This window comes from Tachysurus vachellii, chromosome 20 (assembly GCF_030014155.1).
Source record: "Tachysurus vachellii isolate PV-2020 chromosome 20, HZAU_Pvac_v1, whole genome shotgun sequence".
Taxonomy (NCBI): domain Eukaryota; kingdom Metazoa; phylum Chordata; class Actinopteri; order Siluriformes; family Bagridae; genus Tachysurus; species Tachysurus vachellii.
This window is the reverse complement of record NC_083479.1, coordinates 10,334,479-10,357,025: the sequence shown is the minus strand read 5'-3', so window position 1 is coordinate 10,357,025 and position 22,547 is coordinate 10,334,479. Positions and strand designations below refer to the sequence as shown.

The 22,547-nt window shown below is 36.5% G+C and overlaps 3 protein-coding genes across 20 annotated transcripts in view; 1 reads left to right on the top strand and 2 right to left on the bottom strand.

Annotated features, from left to right (window-relative positions):
* Nucleotides 1-848: 848 nt before the first annotated feature.
* On the bottom strand, nt 849-8,109 carry vps26bl (vacuolar protein sorting 26 homolog B, like). The gene is made up of 6 exons (XM_060895776.1): nt 7,671-8,109; nt 5,760-5,916; nt 5,421-5,585; nt 3,735-3,910; nt 3,194-3,336; nt 849-2,762 (listed from the first exon to the last, which is right to left on the bottom strand). The coding sequence occupies exons 1-6, from the start codon at nt 7,891-7,893 to the stop codon at nt 2,625-2,627; spliced, it is 1,002 nt and encodes a 333-aa protein (XP_060751759.1). The 5' UTR covers nt 7,894-8,109; the 3' UTR covers nt 849-2,624.
* Nucleotides 8,110-11,156: 3,047 nt separating this feature from the next.
* Nucleotides 11,157-15,049, top strand: ccdc83 (coiled-coil domain containing 83). Its single transcript, XM_060896139.1, has 9 exons — nt 11,157-11,226; nt 11,371-11,539; nt 11,890-12,048; nt 12,136-12,227; nt 12,307-12,375; nt 12,557-12,678; nt 13,153-13,202; nt 14,124-14,254; nt 14,873-15,049. The coding sequence occupies exons 1-9, from the start codon at nt 11,194-11,196 to the stop codon at nt 15,047-15,049; spliced, it is 1,002 nt and encodes a 333-aa protein (XP_060752122.1). The 5' UTR covers nt 11,157-11,193.
* Nucleotides 15,050-17,022: 1,973 nt separating this feature from the next.
* The window catches only part of picalma (phosphatidylinositol binding clathrin assembly protein a), a 33,160-nt gene continuing 27,635 nt past the window's right edge, over nt 17,023-22,547 (bottom strand). For 16 of the 18 annotated variants that reach the window (XM_060896584.1, XM_060896588.1, XM_060896591.1 and 13 more), the window contains 3 exons: nt 22,269-22,328; nt 20,484-20,588; nt 17,023-18,451 (listed from right to left, as the gene is read on the bottom strand). In XM_060896584.1, coding sequence (XP_060752567.1) covers nt 18,437-18,451; nt 20,484-20,588; nt 22,269-22,328 — 180 coding nt within the window. In that variant the 3' untranslated portion in view covers nt 17,023-18,436. The other 2 variants (XM_060896602.1, XM_060896603.1) reach the window with 2 other exon arrangements.

Here is a 22,547-nt window from a genome sequence, read left to right as displayed (position 1 = left end):
GACATATCAAAACACTCAGGGCAACAAGGGCGTCACTGGGAATTGGGTGATGTCACGTGCACGACAACCCCCGATACAAATGGAATTGCAACTTCCCAAACATACAAGTTTGACATATCAAAATGCTCAATGCATTAAGGAGAAGTGGATTCCGGGTATTCTGTGAATATCCGCGAAAAGTATCACAAAAACGAAGAACTTTTACAAATCTAGTTAAACATCATTCTCTGGTCAAGCTAAGCAAAACATTCATCACATTTGAAAATGACACAAAGAAAAAGACAAAAAAAAGTCCAATATAGGGTTTATACTGTGAATCTGGCAACCTTGCCAGTGTGACTATCTGAAAGTCATGCAGCTCTCTGTGGCTGAGACTGAGTGAGAGACTGAGTGAGAGACTGAGAGAGAGAGAGAGAGAGAGAGAGAGAGAGAGAATATGACCCCAGCCTTCCTTACAGCCCCAAAGGTAGGACAGCACACATAGCTGCTTACGTGAGACACAACGCGAGAGAGAGCAAGAGATGCTAATGTGAAAGAATGGTAAAAACTGTACTCTTTTAAAGAGGAAATTACTTTTTTGTTAGTGGAAGTGTGGGCTTGATTAAGTGTACATATAATATCAGAGGTATTCCTGATGACTAGCCTGCTGTATAATGCAGACTGTTGAATTTACTGTTGGATATACTGCCATATCAAGTCAAGACCTTTATACTAAACAACAGGATATGCTGTATTATGACAGTGCATCTCACACACACACCAGTACTGCAGGTCTCCAGGATTAGAGCTGAGAAACCCTAGATGAAAGAAACCCTAGATGAGAAGAAACATTTCACAAATGAAAACAGTGAAAACTTCAGAGGGCTCTTTTAATCAATGGAAATCTGAGTAAAAACACATTTCATTTACAGAACACGAAATACAAGCAGTGACAGCAGCTTATGTACTGCACAGTAAAAGATCTTTAAAATTCCCTTTGCGCCAATTCTGCGAGTACCTTCAAAGTTTGTCATAAGCGATTTCTAAAGACATAATTTCCAAAACATATATATACTTTTATATCTGTAAATAAGTTTTGTACATACATAAATTTACTATAGAACTGTGAAATGCTGTTTAATTTATCTTAGAATGATAAAGGGTTAGGAAGTTAGAACCACAACTAAGCAAATCAAATCAAGATCTTTTTTGTTTTTCACCTATCATTCTCCAAAAACAATAATAATCATCTGAAGCTGGTAGACAGCTGCCATACCAGATCATAGCTTCCACAAAACCTTAAGCAAGCATTGCTTTCGATGGGATCTGGAAACTTTGGTTGAAACTTTTTTTTGCAAAAAAAATACACTGATGTCACTTCCTTTAAGGCAACACCACTCATACTTTTCAACATGCACACTTGTACACTGCCAATTAATTTTAGAAATGATCTAATACTCAACACGAAGATCCCTTTCCGGCCGTCGCATCCCTGCTGTTTCTAAATGCTTGCAAAGTGTCACAATAAAATAAGGAATGATTAAAAAGGTTGATTTTAACAGTTAAAGTTCTACACTGGAAAGACGTCCAAACTATTTTTAAAACTGTCCTCAAATGCAGATGCTAATCTATTGAGCACACTAACACTTGAATAACTTTTTCGTTTAAAAAAGCTCATTAAGTTATACTTGTTATAGTCAAATATTTCTGTAAGAGTTAGTCAACAGTTACAAGTTTGTTAAGTATAGAGATATCTTATTTCCAGTACTGCAGAAAGTGAAAATCAATATAACATTAAAACAAAACAGAAACATTAGGCACAAAAAAAAATTCAAGAAAGCCTCACAAATTCTGGCATTAAATTTACAGCACGATATGAAAGACTGAATGAAAGATGAGGCATGTCTACAAAACTGGCTCTAACAATGGATCGTCCTCGAAATATTAAGATTAATATTAAGATCGTCCTCGAAATATCATGAGCGTCTCAGGTGAATTTCAACATTGAACTTGCAGCCACAAGATGTCAGCACTCCGTTATAAAAGTCACTATTAAATTCAGTTTGGTCCGTTCATAGCTACCTTAACTCAGAAAGGAGCAAATAACTGACATCTTGTCGACTGTGCGCCATAAAATTCAACTCCGAAATGAAACACAGGACCTTATAGGACAAAAATGGTAAAAGATATTGTGTCTTGGGCAGTTTAAACAGTAGGGGTCAAGATAAAACAAAATGAAAACCAAATGTAAAATAAAAGACACTAAAATTTGGGACCAAATGAAGTGGAATCAAATTGAAATGAATGATGAAAAATGTTGAATCGATAATATATTGGCAAATGAGACTCTATAACTGTGAATAGACATTGAATAGACATCTTTCCCTGTTTACATCGCTTCTTAAAATGGTATTTTCAAGCTTCTTTTTTTTAAATCACAGAATGGAATGGAAAAGACCATCATGCTTTAGCTGCATCCCCACATGTATACATTCAAAACAGGCGTGTTCGAAAACACACACACACACAAAAACACTCATTCACGCACTCTCACACACACACTCTCATTCACGTACTCACTTGCACACACTCACTCACTCACAACCCTACAGTTTTACACTGGTAGATGAGACATGTTTTGCAGGTTATTCGTTTTCGTCCTCCTTGGCCTGGGCGATGGCCTTCTCTGCACTAGCTGAGCCTTCAAAGCGCTGTGAGGCGATGGCAGCTTGATGGGACATGCTCTTCCTCACAATGTCTCCCTTCCTCCATAACGTTATCTCCTTCACAACCAAGACACGATACAAGAAGTTTAAACAACAGTTTCATACATCAGTGGACAGTCAAACCACGTGCAAAAAAGGTAAATGAATAATTAATACTTAACTAGCTTGGAGTAAACTTGTTTCATGTGACCGTTTCATTTACACCACAACTAATGACCAATGAAAGGAATTTTTATCAAACTGCAATTATGTGGCACGTCACATACATAAGATGTAGCACTTTACATTGAGGAGATGGGATAGTTCTTTATATTCAGTATCCAAAAGTTAATAAAGTAAGTCCAAGTCATACTTGGTTTGTAAAACAATACTGTGATACTGTTAAATGCTTTGGCATTTATCAACCTTAATATTGGAAGCCACCTCGATCCAAAACCTCAAGTGCAAAATCTGGACTGGGATTTAATCCCAAACTTAAAAGCACCTACCTGTTGTTTAAAGTAACGTCTCTCCTCTTCGTCAATGAGCACGAGATTGAGGTAATAGCGAACAGAGAACTTTTTGTTGATGTCTCTCATCGTGGGAGTCATTTCATAGCCAGCCAAGAAAAGTCGGATTGGGATAGATTCACCTGAAGATAAAAAAAGGTAAGAGGGAGAGAAACAGATCGCTCTTAGAGCCTGCAGTAGACAAGACGAATAGGACAAACCGAGGACAAGGTTGTAAATTAAGAGAGCGCTGTAGGGCTTTACACACAATATAAACACTTCAGAAATTATGCTATAAAACACAGTAAGCTATAAAATAAGTATACATATACACTGCTACTAAATCTACTGATTCATAAACACAACAAATTATGTACTGTAGATGTAACAAGACAATATACAGCACTTTGTTTTATTTTAATTTGCAATTATTTTCTGTCGGTCATCTCACACCCTGAAATAGTAGATTATAAATATTATAACTGGCAATCTCGAAACACGCTGGAAACTATAACTTTATTAAAGGCAAAATATGATGTACCTCTGACTGGTGCTCCATCCATGATTTCATACTTCGCAATGGTGTCATTTTCATGGTAAACATTGGGCCCAGTTCCTGTTGTCTCCCTCTTAATGATGTCGATCTCCATATGCTTGATTTTAATACGCACCAATAGGAAATAGATTTTTCCAACTATCACATCCTTCAGATGATACCTTAAAGACAAGTGGGGATGTGCTAAATAACTCAGAACATGTGTAATTACTTACAAAATGTTCTTTATTTGTAACATAAATGAGAAGCACCACATTGGAGTGGAGAAATCTGATACCGAGATCTGTGATAACCTGGAATCGAATAATACAGCAGAGCTGCCAACATTGCTCACATAATTCATGAAACTCATTGGTTTTGATATTCAACTGTAATCACCAGAATGTTTTGGGATTTCTAAGCAAACATCTGAGTGTAGAATCTTACATTATACCAGGGCAGGTAAACATACAGCACGATAATTATTCTAATCTGAGTTATCAATAAAATAAATTAGGAATCTGTGTTGTTTATTAAAATTATTTTATCAATTTGAAAAATCACTAGAATCTCTTACTCTCCTAGAGGGCAAGGTATAGCAATAAACCTAGCCTCACAAACTTAATTGTCTCTCTACCCAAAAATATCTCATTTCTGTCTCTCCAGAAGGGTTTTTTTCCTCTGAAGCTTTTTCGGAAAACTTCTTCCATTTGGTAAAATTACAAGCACTGGATGCTCCTTTTAAAGTACTGCCAGTAAAGACAGTGAATATTTTTTTTTTGCTTTGGCTGAATGCGTGCTGTAACAATGTCACACAATATGTATCTACACAAATCTGTGGAAAAACTGCAAGCTCCTCTGTAGATTGTTAAGTTTGCTTTATTTTGCATTAATAACAATTAATATAGATTTTTTTAATATATAAATGATATTGCAAACTGTTTTGATTCATCCCCAGACATTTTTTATTTTTGTATTATGTACCACATGTAAGTAGATTAATAGAATATGACAAATCCATTAAGTGTGTTTCAGTTCCAGATTATAGGACTCAGGGAAAGGAGGGAATACTTATGTAAGGTATTGTTTATATTTGGTTGGGGCTTTTAATAATTAATTCAAGTGTGATTTTGTGTGGTTTTTTTTTTGGTTATGTTTAATCTGGTTCAGAACAATCCTTTCAAATAAATGGCACAGATCTTTAAGAGGATATGTTGGTGTGTTATTGGTCAGTAAAGTGGCTCACTTGTTATTGTTATTGAATGAAGTGGCCCTAAAATAAGTTTAACCAAATGTTTTACAAATGTTACAAACCCTCTGTCCACAGTCTGTTTGTATAGTATAGATATTTACTGTTGGTAAACTGACTTTTTTTTTTGTCTGAGTAGCAGTTTAAAGACAGATTAATTAACACATTAAGTAATTTGTCTATCTGTGTATTTTCCCTTTCTGTAATTTGGCTTTAAACACTTTAGCTAAACTATAGATGTTGGGAAGGTACTGTGGAACATCTAAATGACTGGCAGACTCTAGCTTTAATTAGAGGAATATTCAAGGACATCTATGTGATCCCTAAGCTGTGAGATACATGTTTTGTAGGAGATTATATTGCAGAGACGTTTCCCAGTATTTTATATATATAGTCTACAGCCCCTTTGTCTGATCCGATTATTAACAAATTTAGAAACTAACTTTGATTTGTTGTACTCAAACTCAATGTGTAGGCAATCCTCAATCCCGACTTCCATCTTAATAGAGGAGTTCAGTTCTGGATATGTGCTGAGTGTGTGCACAACAATGTCCATCTCTTTGCTGAGGTCGTTTAGCCTTCTGCTGACAGTCGCTCGTAGAAAATAGCTTGGAAATGAAAAAAGAAATAATAACAACAATAATTCAGCTTAAGTATATGAGACGTTAAAAAGCTAGATTAAAGCAAAACTACAGAAACAAGATTGTAACTTCAACATGACTCATCCTTTATGAAGCTGGTAATTATATATTATAGACAATTTCTGTACTAGTTCAGCATACCGGAGTTTGACGTTCTGGCCCGTGTATGATTCATATGGTTTCTCCACATGTGTGAACTCAAAGTCAAATGTCTGAGACTGGCTCATCTCACCCGGCCGAGCCAGGTCCTTCACCAGGGATACAAATTCATGATGGTTCCCTCTGTCATAGTATAATTCTAAAAACACAAAATAAGGAGTAAGAGAAAAAGAGAAAACGTGTAATTAGTGAATTGTGTATGTGTTGTCATTTTAAAGCTTGTAATAGAGACAAGCTTCTCCTAAGTGATTACTGATTAGTGTATACACCGAGAGCTTTTTATTTATTTATTTATTTTTACAAAGAATACTGGGATAAGACTAAATCTACCTCCTAACAGGTCAATTATGGAAAAATGTTTATCTGTGTTATTAAAATGCAGACATATTTAGTACTGAAAGCCTGTTGTAAGCCTGTGAAAGTACTCAGAACTAACAACCAAGTTACTTTAAAAAAAGTAATAAAGTGTGCATAGGCTACGTGTTATATTTACTTACGAGCTTAAAAAGTTATGGAGTGACCTCTAGTAATTCTGATCTGCCAGAATTCAAACTTTACCCAAATTTACACTACATGAACAACATGAAAATAATACTACAAATATGTATTGCATTAGCCAATAAATGTAAATATTCAATCATTAAATGTGCCGTTGTCTGTAGCAATAGGCTTGATCCAACCCTTGACTTTTCTTTAGGAATTTCCCAGTAAATGTTCCTCTTTTAAACATTTTACTGACACTTTAATACCTATTAGTGGTAAATTAAGATACTCTGTGTACCTTAAATCTTTCCATAGACACAGAAACTCACTGACCATTTTATGAGGATACCTAACTGACACCTTTGACAAATCCAACCCTATTTTTCTCCAACTAGCAATAAAAAAATAATCATAAGACCATGGCTGACTGGATATTATTTGGGTAGAGTGCTATGCTGGTATATAATATAAATGAAATGAAGCAGCTGTGTCAGGATTTTTGCAACACCGTAGACACTTACAGCCACTTTAATGTACAGTGTACCGTTTTAGTAAACAGTTGAACACACTCATCTTTCTCCATATGCAGTGTGTCAGTTTCTGTTTGGAAGAAGTTGCCGGCTGGATATATAAATCTAAACTCGGCAGACATATTGTGGTGTTTTGTAATCTGAGGAACACTGCTGTCTGATCCAATCCTACCAGCATTGAGAAAGCTACCACCCCTCTGTTAGAAGTGATCCTATGGTGTTCCTTTGACACTAATGGATGTTCTACAGTGTGTATCTGAATACATTGTACTTATTTAAAGGTTTAGAGACATAAATGACCAATGAATGTAACTACAGCTCTGTTTACATCATCAAAACATGACTGGTGCAGATCTTTATCAGTCACTACCAGTAACCTGTAGTGTCCTTCAGTAATATATGGAAAAGAAAACGCAGAATAAACAGGATATCTCGAGCCTCCACAGTTTCCGTTTCAGTATTAAACACTTTATAACAGTAAACACTGCACTATGTAACGTTTTCACTTATTAGCCGAAAAGCCGTTACTCTGACGTTGACGCGTCATCACGTGACCCAGGCCAAAGGCCGAGTGATCCTCGCGCGCTCTTTCTTTTCCCCCCGGATGTCACATGTCACGAGACAGCAGCAGGCATCTTAACAACAATTTACATACAATAAATTCAATAAACCTCCATCTTTAATCCACCTGCAAACACATCAGACCCGATATAACTCATGTACCTGGGAAGTGATCCCTGCCTGCGACATCATTAAGCCACATTTAGTGAAACTGGATGGTTTTTCTCACTATAACGTTTTCTCAGCCCTGTTTAAACACCGCATTGCTGTTAGATTAGGACTGGGTTTATAAAGGACAAATGCATGTAGTGTTACTCACCGATCTGCCCGATAAACTCGATTTTAATGCCCTGGTGTTCGAGCCTTTTCCCAGGGTTTTTAAGCGTGATGTTGACTTTGCCAGAAACCGTCTCGCCGTCGTAAAATAAGAAGTATTTATCTTTTTTGCCATCTTCCGTCTTGTGTTCTACCTTTTTCCGCGTCTCGGCGTCATTCAAAACTATGTCGATTTCAGCACTTTGACCAAAACCGAAAAAGCTCATTCCGGCACCGTGTGGATTGAAATTGTTTTATATTTAACACCTGATCTAAATCACCATCTAGACAGCGCGTCCAAATGACTGACCGCCTTCTCGGACTAGTTCAGATCATGAAGATTTCTAACAAACTATTTTTATTTATTTTAATGAACGCAGTTATATGATCATACGACCAGCACTATCATCAACTCCGCACCGGATTTTTCTGCTACAAACACAGTGAATTGAGATACATTAGGAAACAGACAATAAGCTCAACCGGAAGTTGTTATTTTCTGAAGAAAAGTCTTTATTGATTAAGTCTATCGAGGATTCTCGGATTATATAAAATACGCTGCCGCAGATTTATATTACGAATATAATTCAAACTGTTGAAATATCAGGATCGTTATTTAAGTGTGTAAAATATTATGTTGGACTTTTATCGTAGACATACACATTTTTTATTCCTGAACTTTTCACTCGTAGGTTACATATTTATTTAAAAATAACAATTATAATATGTAATTGATGATAGTTACTGTATAATTATTATGATAATAATATTAAAATGAAGAATAACGAACAATAATAACAGTAATAATAATAATAATAATAATAATAATAATAATAATAATAATGATAACAATAATAAATATTATTAGTAATAATAATAATAATAATAATAATAATAATAGTTATAATAATAATAATAATAAACCTTTCATTCTGGCCAGCTTGACATTATTTATAGCCATTATTGATACATTGATGTTTTGACATTGATGTAAACATTGCTGTTGGTATATGACGTTACTTATATTTCATAATTATTAATCATAATTAAATGGATCACAAACTGATTTGTTAGCTGACTGTTGCAAGTCTATACATTCAAAAAGTATTAAACGGGGTTGATATTATCAAGGATATAAATTTGGGGGCTTCTCGTTGCTTAAATGTACATTTCTTTTATATGTTTTTGACAAAGACGTGAGAAAGACATTTCAAGCCTTTTCAGACATTATATTCTTATACATTTCAATATTTATGCTTATAAAAGAAGTTATTTCACAAAATGTATTTTTCTCAACTAAATAGATTAGAATATTCTAATATGATATCCTGTATCTTAATTTCTTGTTAATATCTTATCCACCTGGCAAACCAGACAATGGGCTCTGTACATTATGGGCCTAACTATTTTTACACATAATTTTCAGAGTAAATCTATTATTTAAGGAGGGTTTAGTGTTTTTGCACCTGGTTCTGTGACTCTAGGATACGTAGTACTAGTAGTTTATTTAGTAGTATGTAATGCTTATTTTATATGATCAATAAGTGTTAAAAGTTTAAGCTGCTTGTTCAAGCCATAGACATAGACATAGACATAGACAGGGCTATCAAGTGTCACGCATTGAGAGTGACAATCACGCATTTCGGTTTTTTTCTCACGCTCTCCCGCCACACATCGTATTTCTCTTTTTGACTATTTATCTTATTTTTACTATTTATCATATATTTAATATGCCGCAGCGCCCAAAATGTATCAGTCCGCACCGCTGTCTCTATGGGACCGGGCAGGAATCAAGCGCGTCTCCCCTGGAGTTCTTAGTCGAGCCTGACACTGATCAGCCAATCAAAAAAAGATGCTACACAATAGCCAATCAGAAAATAGCACTATCCGAGTAAGATTTAACGCAACAACCAATGGAAAAAAATTCATATTCATTAGAGAGGGTATTTTCGATGGTCGGTTTTTTCAACACGAAACAGCTTGTCTCTGGACGGGACATTGTCCTCATTCATAACCCTAAAAATGGCTGGGCTTGAACCGAGCTGTTTTAAATGGAAGCCAACATTACAAATGATAAAGGAGTCATAATATCAGTTCCTCTAACAAAAAAGTAATTTCCTCTTTAAAAGAGTACAGTTTTTACCATTCTTTCACATTAGCATCTCTCTCTCTTGCGTTGTGTCTCACGTAAGCAGCTATGTGTGCTGTCCTACTTTGGGGCTGTGAGGAAGGCTGGGGTCATATTCTCTCTCTCTCTCTCTCTCTCTCTCTCTCTCTCTCACACACACACACACACACACACATACACACACACACACACACACAAATTAATAAATGGAAATTAAACTAATAATTTGTATTTGTCTAATTTGCGGTCAGTGATCCTTACCAAACACAACAACTCCCCCGTTATTGTGTTTTTATTATTTATTTGTTTATTTGGGGGCGGGGGGGGGGGGTGTTCTTGGAGATGTCACGCTTGCCCTGCATAGACATTATACCAGACTGCATTTTTTTTAAGTTAATTCAGGCATACATAGTAAATGACACAATCCTATGTTTAATGTGTTCTACTATAGATATTCTTTCTTACAATAGACATATTATTATTATTATTATTATTATTATTATAGGTGAAGTTGGCGTCTTGTAGTCAGAAAACAACTAACTCTATTAATTGGCTTTTCCCGGAGCTAAATAACTCCTGAGCTAAAAGCTCTTTTTACACAAATAACACCTCTTTTTTATCCTACTATTGTAGAGAGGCAGCTACAACCCAATTTTCCTCAAAATCAGCTTTCCTCTCCGTGGTGGACAAAATACACAAGTCTCTGTGCGGACGACTGAGAGACAGATTCCAAGGGACCGTCTGCAAAGTGCAAAAACCCGAAAAGCGAATACTAAAAAAAACAGTCAATAACTTCTCTGTAATACACTGTACTGTCACCAGCTCACACATCACTGATGTCCTGATAGTTATACTACAACACCTATCTGGGAAAAATGTCTTTTTTGTATCATTTTTATGATTTTTCATAATAAAAAAACAGAACAATAACTTGACTATTATGGAAATTATATTCAATAACTTCACTGTAATACAATGTATGTTACATTACCTTTTACGCGCAAGTTCTTTTTGATTCTGGTTCTGATTCTGGAGACTGGCATGGGGATCGATTTGTAGTGGTTTCCATAACAACAAAATAAAGAACATAGATGAGCGTTTAGATGAGCTGTGTAGCTGTTTGTGTAACTGTGATCTTTTGTACTTTAACACAACTGACGTGTAAAACAGCGTCATAGTTAATTAACCAACTCGCAATGGGCAAGAAGACCAAAGAAAAAGCTACAGTGGCAGAATCTATTATCCAATTCCAGTAAGATAACTTCAAAAATAAACATAACTCATATTCATTCATTTTAAAACTTAAAAAAAAAAAAAGTCATAACTAATAACGTGATCTTCACTTAGAAATGAAGCTACAAGTAAAGAGATTGAGGAATTGAAGCAAAAAAAATTGAAAATGGAAGACGAGAACCAAAAACTTGTTGAAATGGTAAGACTCCAGTCTAACATTTAAAACAGCTCTTGTGTATATTCTACCTGTGTTGAACCCATTACATTTACATAGCATCATTAATGTCAGGGTGAGTAAATGAGTGAAAAATCAGTGATGATAGAAATGATGGTATGGTTCCAGCGACATCAGCTGAGAGAGGAGCAACAGGGGCATCTCAGTGTGCTGCACAAGCAAGCAATGGAGCAGGAGAAGAAAATCCTAGAAGACAAAGTAGCCAGTGAAGAACAAACAGAGCAAGTCAACCAGCAGAATCTAGAGCTTGCATGCATCCAGAAGGAAGAGCTGGCAGGTATTCATACACGGTTGTTGGATATCACCAGATTTATTTGAAAATCATTTGCATAAGTATTTTCACAAGAAATGTAATATTCATGAAAATCCTCAGTGTGTGTAAATTTACACATAAGAAGACTAATTCATGCAAACCTTGAATAATCGGCTTTAAATGATGATGAGATTAATACACAGATTATGCTGTCAAAATGTGAATTATCTTGGGTTTAATATCGATGTATGTGTAAATGTCTGCCCATAGTAGACATTTACTGTAATTTACAGTTCCTGACCACAACAGTTTTTTTTAGAAAGTGAACAGCTTATTCAGGTTTTGGATTACAAGTATGTGTTTGTTTTTTTAAGAGTTGCAGAGGAATCTGACGAGTGTAGAAGCCCAGGTTGAGGTGCAGCAACGAACTGCGCAGCTATATAAGAACATGAATATTGTTGAGCTTCAACAGCAGATCCAAAACCTTGAGTCAGAACGTGACTCTCTAAAGCATAAATTTCAGGCAATATCAGGTGAGCCATATTAATTTATAGTTTGATTTATTTTTATGTTTCTTGTCAGGAACTAATCATTTTCACAACTACTAACATTTATCACAGAATATATTGAGTGCGCTCTGAAAGTGGACATTTGTAAGATTGACAAGATTACCTCCCGGCTGATAGAAAAAGAGAGGCATCTTGCTACCGAGGTATAAACATCAACCATCAAAGATCAATATTAAATTAGTGTGTATATTGCCACACCACTTTCACCCTGTACTGTTTTAGATCGCATTTCAACAGGTTGACAAAAACAGATTTCAGATGATCAGAAAGAAAGACTATGTTAAGAAAGAGGTAAGATGTTTATATAATTTACTTCATTGTGTTCACACGATAGTACACTACAATGTCAATGCACAACTGGTACATAGGACAAACTTTCTGCCCACTTTATATCCTTTTATTTTCTGTAGAACAAAAATTGTAATTGTTTTAAACTTTCGTGTGTGTGTGTGTGCATGATGTCCCATATCAGCTTGCTGCCTGTCAGGAGCAAGTCTCAGTACTGGAAACATCTGTGAAGAATTTACAAGAGGAGAACTGGGAGCACTTGAAACAACTGTTTAAGCAGCAGAAAAAGGATTTGCAAATCTATAGGTGCTACTGGCTCTCATCTCAGATGTTTAAGCCATTTGAAGTATTTTTTTAAGCCATTTGAAGTATCATTCAACATTGTCTTTTTTTTTTTCTTTTTTGGAGAATTAGAATTTTATTTGTAAGCAGTCAATCAAAAGAACACATTAGGTTCAAGTCACCATTAGACCTTTTTGAGTTATCAAGGATTGTAATTCTTGTGACTAGTCAAACAAGTTAATAACTATAAGAATGCATTAATAAATCTAGTAGATTTAATAATACTGGATTTTGGCTTCCATTGGAAAAAGAGACAACAGGTGGTAAAACACTGATCTAGGCCACTGATATTTCCACTAGTTTTACTGTGAGCAGTCTATGAAAACCAGGACGTACCACATTGACCATTGACCAATTTGTGTATTAATGTGTGCACAGCATTATGTTCACAGGATTGTGGTCTAAAGTGAATTCTAATCCATCCGAATTTTGTTTCAGAGGCCCTTCCCTGTCCCAGGCTGAAAAACTCAGCCTTCATCAAAAAGCAGGTAATTCCACAATCAACTCACAGCTTTTGACAGTGTTACACTTCACTGACCACAAGAGGGCGCTAAGAGAATAGAAGTCTGACATTTCAGGACAAAAGTCTTTTTGACACTTCCACGGCATGGTCGAAAAAAAAAATTATTTTGTCTTAACTAATGTTATTATTCGAATTTAAAAACAATACACATAACTTACAGAACAAATATGTCTAAAAATCTACTACATGTGTGGCTGCCTGGAAAAACCATTAACATGGTGAAATCTTGACATTTTCAACTAGGTATAGTTCTGGAAACTTGCCAAAGCTTCATTTTCATCTACGAGCATAATGTCTCAGTAGCACGAACAGTGAAAAAGGTTGAAGTTATTATTTTTTATATATATTATATATAAAGATTAATTCAGTAGGTTTAGTTCTGTTATCTATATTCTGTTTTATTGATCGAGCGAGTGGCCCCTTAACTGAGGCGATCACTAGAGATAAACAGCTAAGGCAAGTTTAGAAAATAAACAATACAAATCCATGTTAGTCTGGTTAAATATATTGACGTGGTGAATTACTAAAGACCTTATAGGAATGCGTGTGAAATAGAAACAAGTTGATCGATACATTTGCATCAGAAATATGTTTACCAGCAGCAGTTTAATGGAACTATATTAATTTACAGATGAATGTAGTTAGCTCAGACCAGCTCTTGACCATCTCAGACCAGCTCTTGAGATAAGGACTGAGTGACATCCTTTTAACTCATTTCCACTTAAGATAAAAGACATTATCAGTCAAAACAGTCAGTGAATGCTGACCTTATTAGGCATGTTGTTGCTGGACACTTCCTAGTGCGGATAAGCATCGTTGTGGTATCTTTTACCAACATCTCCTTCAATCAGTGTCAATCCCCCCTTTTCTCTCCCGAACAACACAGCGGATATTGTGAAAGAACAGCACCAGCAGTTTGGAGAGTTGGAGAAAGATGAAATGGATCACAGCTGCAAGCCCTCCTTCCCAACTCACCATCTCAGCACAATGCTGTATGGCAGCCAGAGCAACCTCAGGGTGAGTTCTTTACTTTACTAAATATAAAGAAACATTTAAAACATGAATATTTTGTCATGAGAAACAGACTTTCTTTCTTACCTTCATTTTTTAAAACAGATTTTAACCATTTGCTTTGTGGACAGCAGAAACTTTTCAGGAACAAAGATTGCTGCAATCTTGTTAATACTTTAATAAGGTCTCCATATTTATTAGACATCCTCTACAATTACTCCACATAAAAGAGGGCAATTACTTTATGAAACCTGTAATAAAGGTCCAAGGTTGATGACCAAACAGATGATCAAAAGATTTTTTTGCTTACCTTTGCAATTTCATTAGAGAATCAGGTTTAGAGACCCTAAAAGAACTACTGTCGACATGATCTCAGCAGCATAATGATTACCAGAACTCTGTACGTATATATTCTTTCTGAAATACATGCAAAATCACAAGTGTGCTAATACACTTCATATCCTCATTTCAGCCCAGAGTTTGATGTGTAGGTGATGTGTGGAAACTCTAAATTTTCCCCATTGCCTGGCAGGAATATAGATAGGTCTGGCATTGCTCAGACACACTGACTCGCCTTGTTCCTGTCACCAGAAAGTGAGCGCTTGTGTGTGTGTGTGTGTGTAGGAACCACTGCACCTGGGTCCTTTGGAGCAGGGGCCGCAGAGTGTGTTTGGCCAGGCCATGCCCCTTCATCCTTTGCCATCTGACTCTGAGGATTTGGACACATTAACACACCAAGGCCTGATTGAGGCACAAAACAGGATTCTCACAACAAAGATCATTCGCAAATGGTTCCAATAAACATGCAATTGCACTCTCTCAGCTTTTCATTTTTTTTTTTCTACAAAAGACTGCAGTAAGCTTCCATTTCTGTGACTGGGATAGCTGATGATTAGAATAAAGTGGTTTTATTTTATGAAAGCATAGACCACTGCAGGGGTGACCAAATAGGCTAGTTGTTTTTAGGCCCACATTTTGGTTCTCTCATTCAGTAACCAGAATTTTATGTCGAGTTGGGTAGAGATATGTAAAAACTACTGTAACGAATAGCACCTGCATATTGTTGTGATCCACACTGCCTATTGCACTACAGATGCAGGTACAGATTAGAAACATGTCTATGTGCAGTGGCAGCATGTTTAAGGTCGACATTTTCATAAGCCAGTCAACAAATGTTTATTTGTTTTTATGTTAATAATAATAATAATAATAATAACATCATAGTTAAGGGCAAGGATGCCAGACTGAGCTTAAAACAGTCCTTAGACCACCTTAATGATCACAAATCATCATAATTAAGCTAATACATTTCAAGTGTATACATTCCATGAGGTATAAAACTTTTACTAATGTAAGATATGTTGTAAACCTTACCAATCTGTTCCAGTGTCCAACTATCAGATAATATATGTGAAACACTTGCTCACAAAGGCTAAGGAAAAAAAAAAATCAAATTTCCCAATTATTTCAATGTTTGTTTGTTTTTTTGGAAAATACGCTAAAGCCCATCAGCCCTCGTTAATGATATCAGCGCTACCACACTTGAAAAAAATTATACCATATTCTGTATGGCTGACTGCTGTTTACTCTTAACTACACTCACTAGATAGAAGACCATAGCATTAGTCATGTATAAGATGTTGACCCTGTTTAAGGCTTTGCTGTTATTAATACCATCCAGCCCCTCAAGCTGCTGATGTAAATAAAGAATCCAGGCAGATGATTTTAAAAAGGATTATTTTTTTACACAACCATTTAAAACTAAAGACCTGCCCACAAACAGACTTCTCTTACCTAGGAAAGTACAAGGGTTGGACAACATTTTTTTTATAGGGGTTATTATTATTATTTGTGTAGGCTACTGTAAATAAATACATGTGATTATTTTTTATTTATTTTTCATTGCTATATTTTCATTGGCTGGGTTGCATTTAAAGTAGTTTAAGTCACTGGTGAAATGGGTGACTTGTCAGACCTTCAAAAGGGGACAGATCGTGGGGGTCTGTGTAGCAGGAGCATCTGTAACCTTCACAGCATTTGGTATTTCCATAACAGGACTTCATTAGTGAAGAATAGTGGACAAAAATGTAAATTGGCAAAAGTGCAAGCAGAACTTAATATCCACCTTAAAGACCCTATTCCCACAAAAATCAGTCCACAGAGAACTCCAGAAAGCCAACATCCAAGGAAGAGTTGCAATTGCTTAACCATTAATAACAAACAATGAAAAAATACAAAAAGGTTGGCGTCATGTACATAAAACCTGGAGAGCTGAAGAATGGAAATGAGTGGTATGGTCTGATGAATCATCATTTGCATTATTCCCGACAGCAGGTCGAGTTTATGTATGGAGAACCCCAAGCAAGCATAGAATCTGGTTCCAATGGGCAAATATGGGAGTGGATCTGTGAAGATATGAGTGGCCATATCTTTGTATTCTGCTGGCCCCATGGTTGTGTAACTGTCAGCAAGTGTTTGGAAATTTTAGGTACATCCTATGGTCCAAATGATAACGCACCCATAAACACAACCAAAACAGTTCAGTCTTGGTTTGAGGAGACCCAGTATAAACTTCATCTGATAGGTATCCAGGTAACCATATCATAGGCTTTGGGTGCACAGTAGAGCTCTCACTTGATCTCTAATGGGTTTATGAATGGTCCAATTAATCTTTAACATAGAATAGTAATTGTTTGCAGGTATTGTTTTAAGAATGGCAAATGAATAACACCCATATAACTAAGTAAGGCTGTTGTAAATAAAACTCAAGGCTCTTGTGGAAGCTGCTCTTTTATTTGAAAATCAACCTTCTGCTCACATACATTTTATATAGTTATAAACAAAAATAGAATCTGCAGGGACAATGCAGCATGTATGCTAAATCAATGGAAAGAATCACTTCATATTGGGACCATCTTTCACAAGCTCCCCTATTAGACAGGGTCTGGGTTTATTTACACAAAGCACCGATCAACGGTGCTTCTCTTTCCTATGTTCTACTGCTAATTTACAGACACTAACAAGCCCACCCTGATGATGGCAACCTGTGACATATATACCCATCTCCCTGTGCTCTTAGTTCATTGATGGCCCCCTAATGCCAGTGGAAGAAAGATGGCCCAAGAATGAAGGCTACTTTGCACATTCAAGTTGGAAAGGCAGCTGTATAACTGTCAATGTAAAATAATGACATGCCAAGCATAAAGCAAAACAGCTCCTCCCCTATGTAATGCTGCAGAACCACAAATGTAGTGATACCGGTCTGATAAATGTTCCCTTGGGAAAAACAAGTAGGCACAGAATTACCCATGTGAATTAATAAATTGTGTACTCTCCTCCCATTTCCCTTACAAAATGCAGGGGGTGAGTTTGGGTACTGCAAAAAATTGCACTAGAGAAGGAACGGGGTTCAAAGAATACTTAGTGTTCTGTGATTCAGCTTACATGTGGTTTGATTTTTCCCCATTTTTGTTTATTTTTTTAGTATTATTTCTTTTTAAACAATATTTCATTTAACACACTCAAAATCTCATTCTGCAATCAGACACATGAAAGCATATTCATTCTAACACACCTCCCATTAAGGAAGAGACTGATAAGGTCATTATTTTTCTGTCATGTCTTCAGTGGGTAAATCATAAATAAATACAAAACAATACACAAGGAATGTCTACACAAATATAATAACTTGGAAAAAAAAAGGAATAAAAATAAATCATAAATCAAAATCACCAATCTAAAAGATTGTGGTTAAATTAAGGAAATCATGATGGCTGATTGGGGGAAAAAAAAAATAAAATAATAATACCAGTCCAACCCAGGTCTCTAATAACAGGTAGAAATGTCTAATGTTCCCACTATATCATTACAGCCCTCTTCCCCACCTTGAAATTACCCGTGTGACATTACAGATGCTTACCAGTCAGGAACAGTCTGGTCCAGGGGAAAACACCTGTAGCCGTTACTGTTCGACAAATTACAAAATACTTGTTAGACTGCCTAATGTCTTATCATACACACCACCCCTTTCCCCCCCAAAAAAACCTCCCACCCACCCTGCTTCCTGACCGGCTCAGTACTGGGGCCACGCTCTTAGCACAGAGTCAAACAGTGAACTGGAGACATATTAAAGGTTTGAGATTGGAGACTTCATGATTCGTCCTTAGGTAGTCGACACTTGCTGAGACTTCACATGAACTGCATCTGGAACAGGATATAGACCCATGTTAATTTACTTCCAGCTCACGGCTGGCCAAATCTGAGAGGAGCGCCACATTCACAATGCCTTGTTCAAGTACCCACCCTCACACATGTTTTAGTAATCAATCCTGGATATGAAATGGACTTAACTGTGATTACACAAAGTCATGAATCTACACAAAACTGACAAAAGACTACAATTTAACTTTTTGGCCTTGGTTCACAACATTATGATTGGTAGAAACCTAACACCACTGTTCATCAGCCTGAGAACACCACCCAAACACAGAAGCATGACCTTGGTATCATAAGGAATTTGAGGGCAATCGTAGCTGAAATCTGTTCCAGTATGCAAAATTAATGAGATTGGAAGATCACAATGTTTGTGTGTTGGAGAGGCATAAAATTTAGAACTGAATAACTTGAAAATTGCTGTTTGTCAATTGTTTCCAATTCAGTGTTACAGAGCTTGAGCAGTGTGCATCAGCCAAAAAGCTGCAGGGTCCCAGGTTTGATCCAGTCAGTTACCTGACTTGAGCTATCTGTTGCTGTCTATACTATCTGGTTGCCTCAGCTTCCAAAAAGCAGGCAATATATAAAGGGATGGATAAGATAAACTGTATCTAAGTGTCAATGTGTGTTGTGACTGTGAGAATGTACAGTATGTATGCAATGCACTATTGTCTTTAAAAGTGACCCTGACCAAAAACAAAGTGTTTTTTTTAATTGAGTGAGTCACAATAAAAAACACCTTAAAATTTTAGACAAAGTGGGAAACAAAAAATAAATAAATTCATTTTCATTCCAGCTTGTAACACTACAAAATGGGGTGAATACTTGCACATGGCATTGTATAGAACACACTGAAAAACTGGAAAATTGTATACAAGAAGGTTCATCTGTATTGTCAAGTCATAATGATGGTGTAAACTTATGCTAATAATAATAAAAAAAAAAATAATAATATTAAAATAAATAATGGCAATAAGATTAGTACATAATCTTACTGACCACCAAACACCATTGTCATGAGCTGAACTGAAAACAAAAATAAAAAAAAAAAGTGTTTGCATCAATGTAGGCAATACCGTAGCTACTGTAATGAAATCACGTGGTGTAACGAAGCACAACACAATGAAATTAGCAGTAACAAAACATCAAAAAGTCTGAGATATTCAGAAATGAATGTTTTAAAACTCAGAGCGTAATGAAGCTTACAATATTTCTATGAAAATTAATTGTAAAGTATACAGGGTGTGGACATGATTGAAAGGTGATTGTTTTTAGAAGCAGACCCAGTGCTATTAACATGCAGCTCTACATACACACATGGCCCAAGCGTGCTGTACCTAAAAGTGTCTCTAAAGGAATTCCTTGAGAGAAAGCTGTGCAAAGGGGTCCTGTCCTGGAGGTCTGAGAGGACTCTGACTTGAGGGACTAGAGGCAGCCGGGGGCTAGTTCAGAAAGAATGAGAAAGTGTAAAGGAGGCCACACACAGACACACAAAAGGGAGAAAAACCACAGAGCCAGAGTGGCTAGAAACTGAAGTAATAAGACCAGAGAAAGGTCTGCTTCTTTAAGTATGCATGCTAGCATACTACAGAGATGAGAAATTAGTGGAAAAGCAGCAGGATAAGCATTGTTTTGTATTTACAGATTGGAATGAAATGCATCTGTAAATCTGTAGCCATATCTCAATGCATCCGTCCTAGCTTTGTTCAGAAGAGCTCAGTAATGGAACATGGAGATGCATGAGACTTATTCAAGTGCTTTCTGAACAGAGCATTGTATGTTCCAGTGCTGCTTTTGCTCAAGGAAAAGAATTCCATTAATCAGACAGCAGCATCTCTTTAGGGAGATCCAGGAAAAAGCACAGTGTTTTTCCCAATGAAGACTGGAGAAATGTGTGTAAATAATTGGATTTCTATTGTCTCTCTCTAGGGAACCATTTTGGGAGTTTGCCATAACATTTGTGTCATCATGCAATGGATAAAAACCTGGCAGTTGAGGTCCAAAAATTGTCATGTGTTCCTACCTGTGCTCCTGACATTGAGCCAAAAGGGTTAGCTGGCCTCATCACAGGCTGCGTGTACATCATGGTAGGCTGCGTCATCATGGCCACTGGAGCCATCTGTGCTGGCTAGACCAACAAACAGGAAGTAAATAAATAGGTTTATCTGACACTAGTCAAATAAAAAAAAAATTACGTTTGTTATACACATTTGATAGAATAATACACAGATTTACATTATTATTCTAGCACTTGAGTTCTTGTGTTCTGTTATTGGGCCTCCTTGTTGAATTATAATAAATTATATTATACATTTATGATTACGACACCCCTACCCTGGCTCAAACCTCACACCTGGGGTCAAAAATAAAAATGGCTTACTGCACTCAACATCTGCCACACACCTATACTACACTGTTTTGTGTGGGTTCAGGTACTAAAAAAAAAAAAAGTGTTTTACAGAGTTGTAGCAGAGTTCAATGTTCAGTTCTGCTTTCATCTGCTCCCCACTTCTTGCTTTTTGACAGAGGCAGCCAGTGAGCTATTCATTTATGATGGCAACAAGGTTCTCTGGGCATTTGGTTGAAAAACAACTCTATAGCATCACAGATTCTCCACAATACTTTAGTCAGAATGAGTAACCATCCTTCTTTTTATACCATTCTACACACTCAAGAAATAAATGTTAGACTTAGGTTCTTCACTTTTGACCGCTGTTGAAAATCCCTTACATTTTCAGTGTAGCACCCTTAAAAAGAAGGTTTGCCTTTAGAAGTGGTTAGTAGAAAGTACAACTATTTACATACTGAGAACTTCTATCCATCCCAAAAGTCTGTGGAGGAAACAACAACAAACAACAGATTTCCACTAAGAACCGGAACAATGATCCGGGCTGCCACAGACAGAAATGTCCATTAAAGAATGTGTGTACATGTGTAAAATAGAGACATGAATCACACAGCTGAGGTTATATAAGTGAAGAAGCAGAGCCACAAATCAGCATGCTGCCAGTGTTATTCTCTGTTAAACATTAGCTTTGACATGTGGCTCATGCTGGAAAACTCAGAACTTTAATCTTTTCGATCATTAATCTTTACTCAGAAACACTGTACAATTACACAAGAATGGGAAAATTGCATCATGTCACCTTGCTAAATGCAAGGCTCTTGACTTCAAATTGAACTCCCACAAACACCCACATAGCTACATGAATTCAATTCATTCTAGAAACCAGTGCAAACTAGCGAGTTGCAAGAAAGGTGTGAACCTTTTATCATTTAATGAATCCAAGAACAAAAGCTTAAAGAGTAGGTCGAGTGTCAGCATGAAGAGGTGCTTTAGTTTCTGAGCATTTTCTGCACCTTTCATGCCCCACACTGCCATAGCTTGGACCGAGGGCGGAACAGCTGCTAATCAATATGCAAGCAGAAGAGCAATGCAATCATCTAGTAATCCTTTTAATTAATTAATCATTTATCTTTAGATACTCATTTCACATTGTACTAGGCTGCTGCCCTGTTACACAATACCAGCAGTCATTAAAGGAGAGTGATCACAAGTTTATTACAGTGCCTAGTACATGATATTTGCAAGTATTCTCATTCATAAGAGATCCTTTTGCCAAAACATTACACTAGGCAGCAGCATTAGCAGCATTTAGACTACTAAACTAACAACTTTTAGTTTTGTAACCAATACATCATCCTTTGTAGTCACCATGAGTTAACAAGAAGAAACTAAGGTTGAGCAGTACTGAAAATCAAAATCATGTGAATTCTGTTCGTGTCCAAGATGTCTGCTGCTACTCACCATTGTGTATCCCATAATGCCTGTGGGTGTCGTGGCAGGGAAAGACATGACGGACGGAGCCTGGGAGGGACACAGTCAAGAATTAGAAATGGTCTCTGTACAGAATGCCCTACTCAGAAAACTGACAGAGTGCCATTCAGCTCAACACCTCCAGCATCAGAAATTCCACTCAAAGGAGCATGCCAAGACCACAACAAGTCTTTCACCTCCCACCTTTACACACACACACACTTCAGATCATAATAAAATCTTTATGCAGATGTATAAACAGATTGCAGA

What these genes read in the sequence shown, in the direction of transcription:
- vps26bl (XM_060895776.1), bottom strand. Translation starts at nt 7,893, where the DNA reads ATGAGCTTTTTCGGTTTTGGTCAAAGTGCTGAAATCGACATAGTTTTG. An exon ending in TTTGAGTACAACAAATCAAA is followed by an intron (nt 3,911 to 5,420) that starts GTTAGTTTCTAA and finishes CTTGTCTTTAAG; the next exon opens with GTATCATCTGAAGGATGTGA. An exon ending in GACGTTACTTTAAACAACAG is followed by an intron (nt 2,763 to 3,193) that starts GTAGGTGCTTTT and finishes TTGGTTGTGAAG; the next exon opens with GAGATAACGTTATGGAGGAA.
- ccdc83 (XM_060896139.1), top strand. Translation starts at nt 11,194, where the DNA reads ATGGAAGACGAGAACCAAAAACTTGTTGAAATG. An exon ending in ACCAAAAACTTGTTGAAATG is followed by an intron (nt 11,227 to 11,370) that starts GTAAGACTCCAG and finishes GTATGGTTCCAG; the next exon opens with CGACATCAGCTGAGAGAGGA. An exon ending in AAGGATTTGCAAATCTATAG is followed by an intron (nt 12,679 to 13,152) that starts GTGCTACTGGCT and finishes ATTTTGTTTCAG; the next exon opens with AGGCCCTTCCCTGTCCCAGG.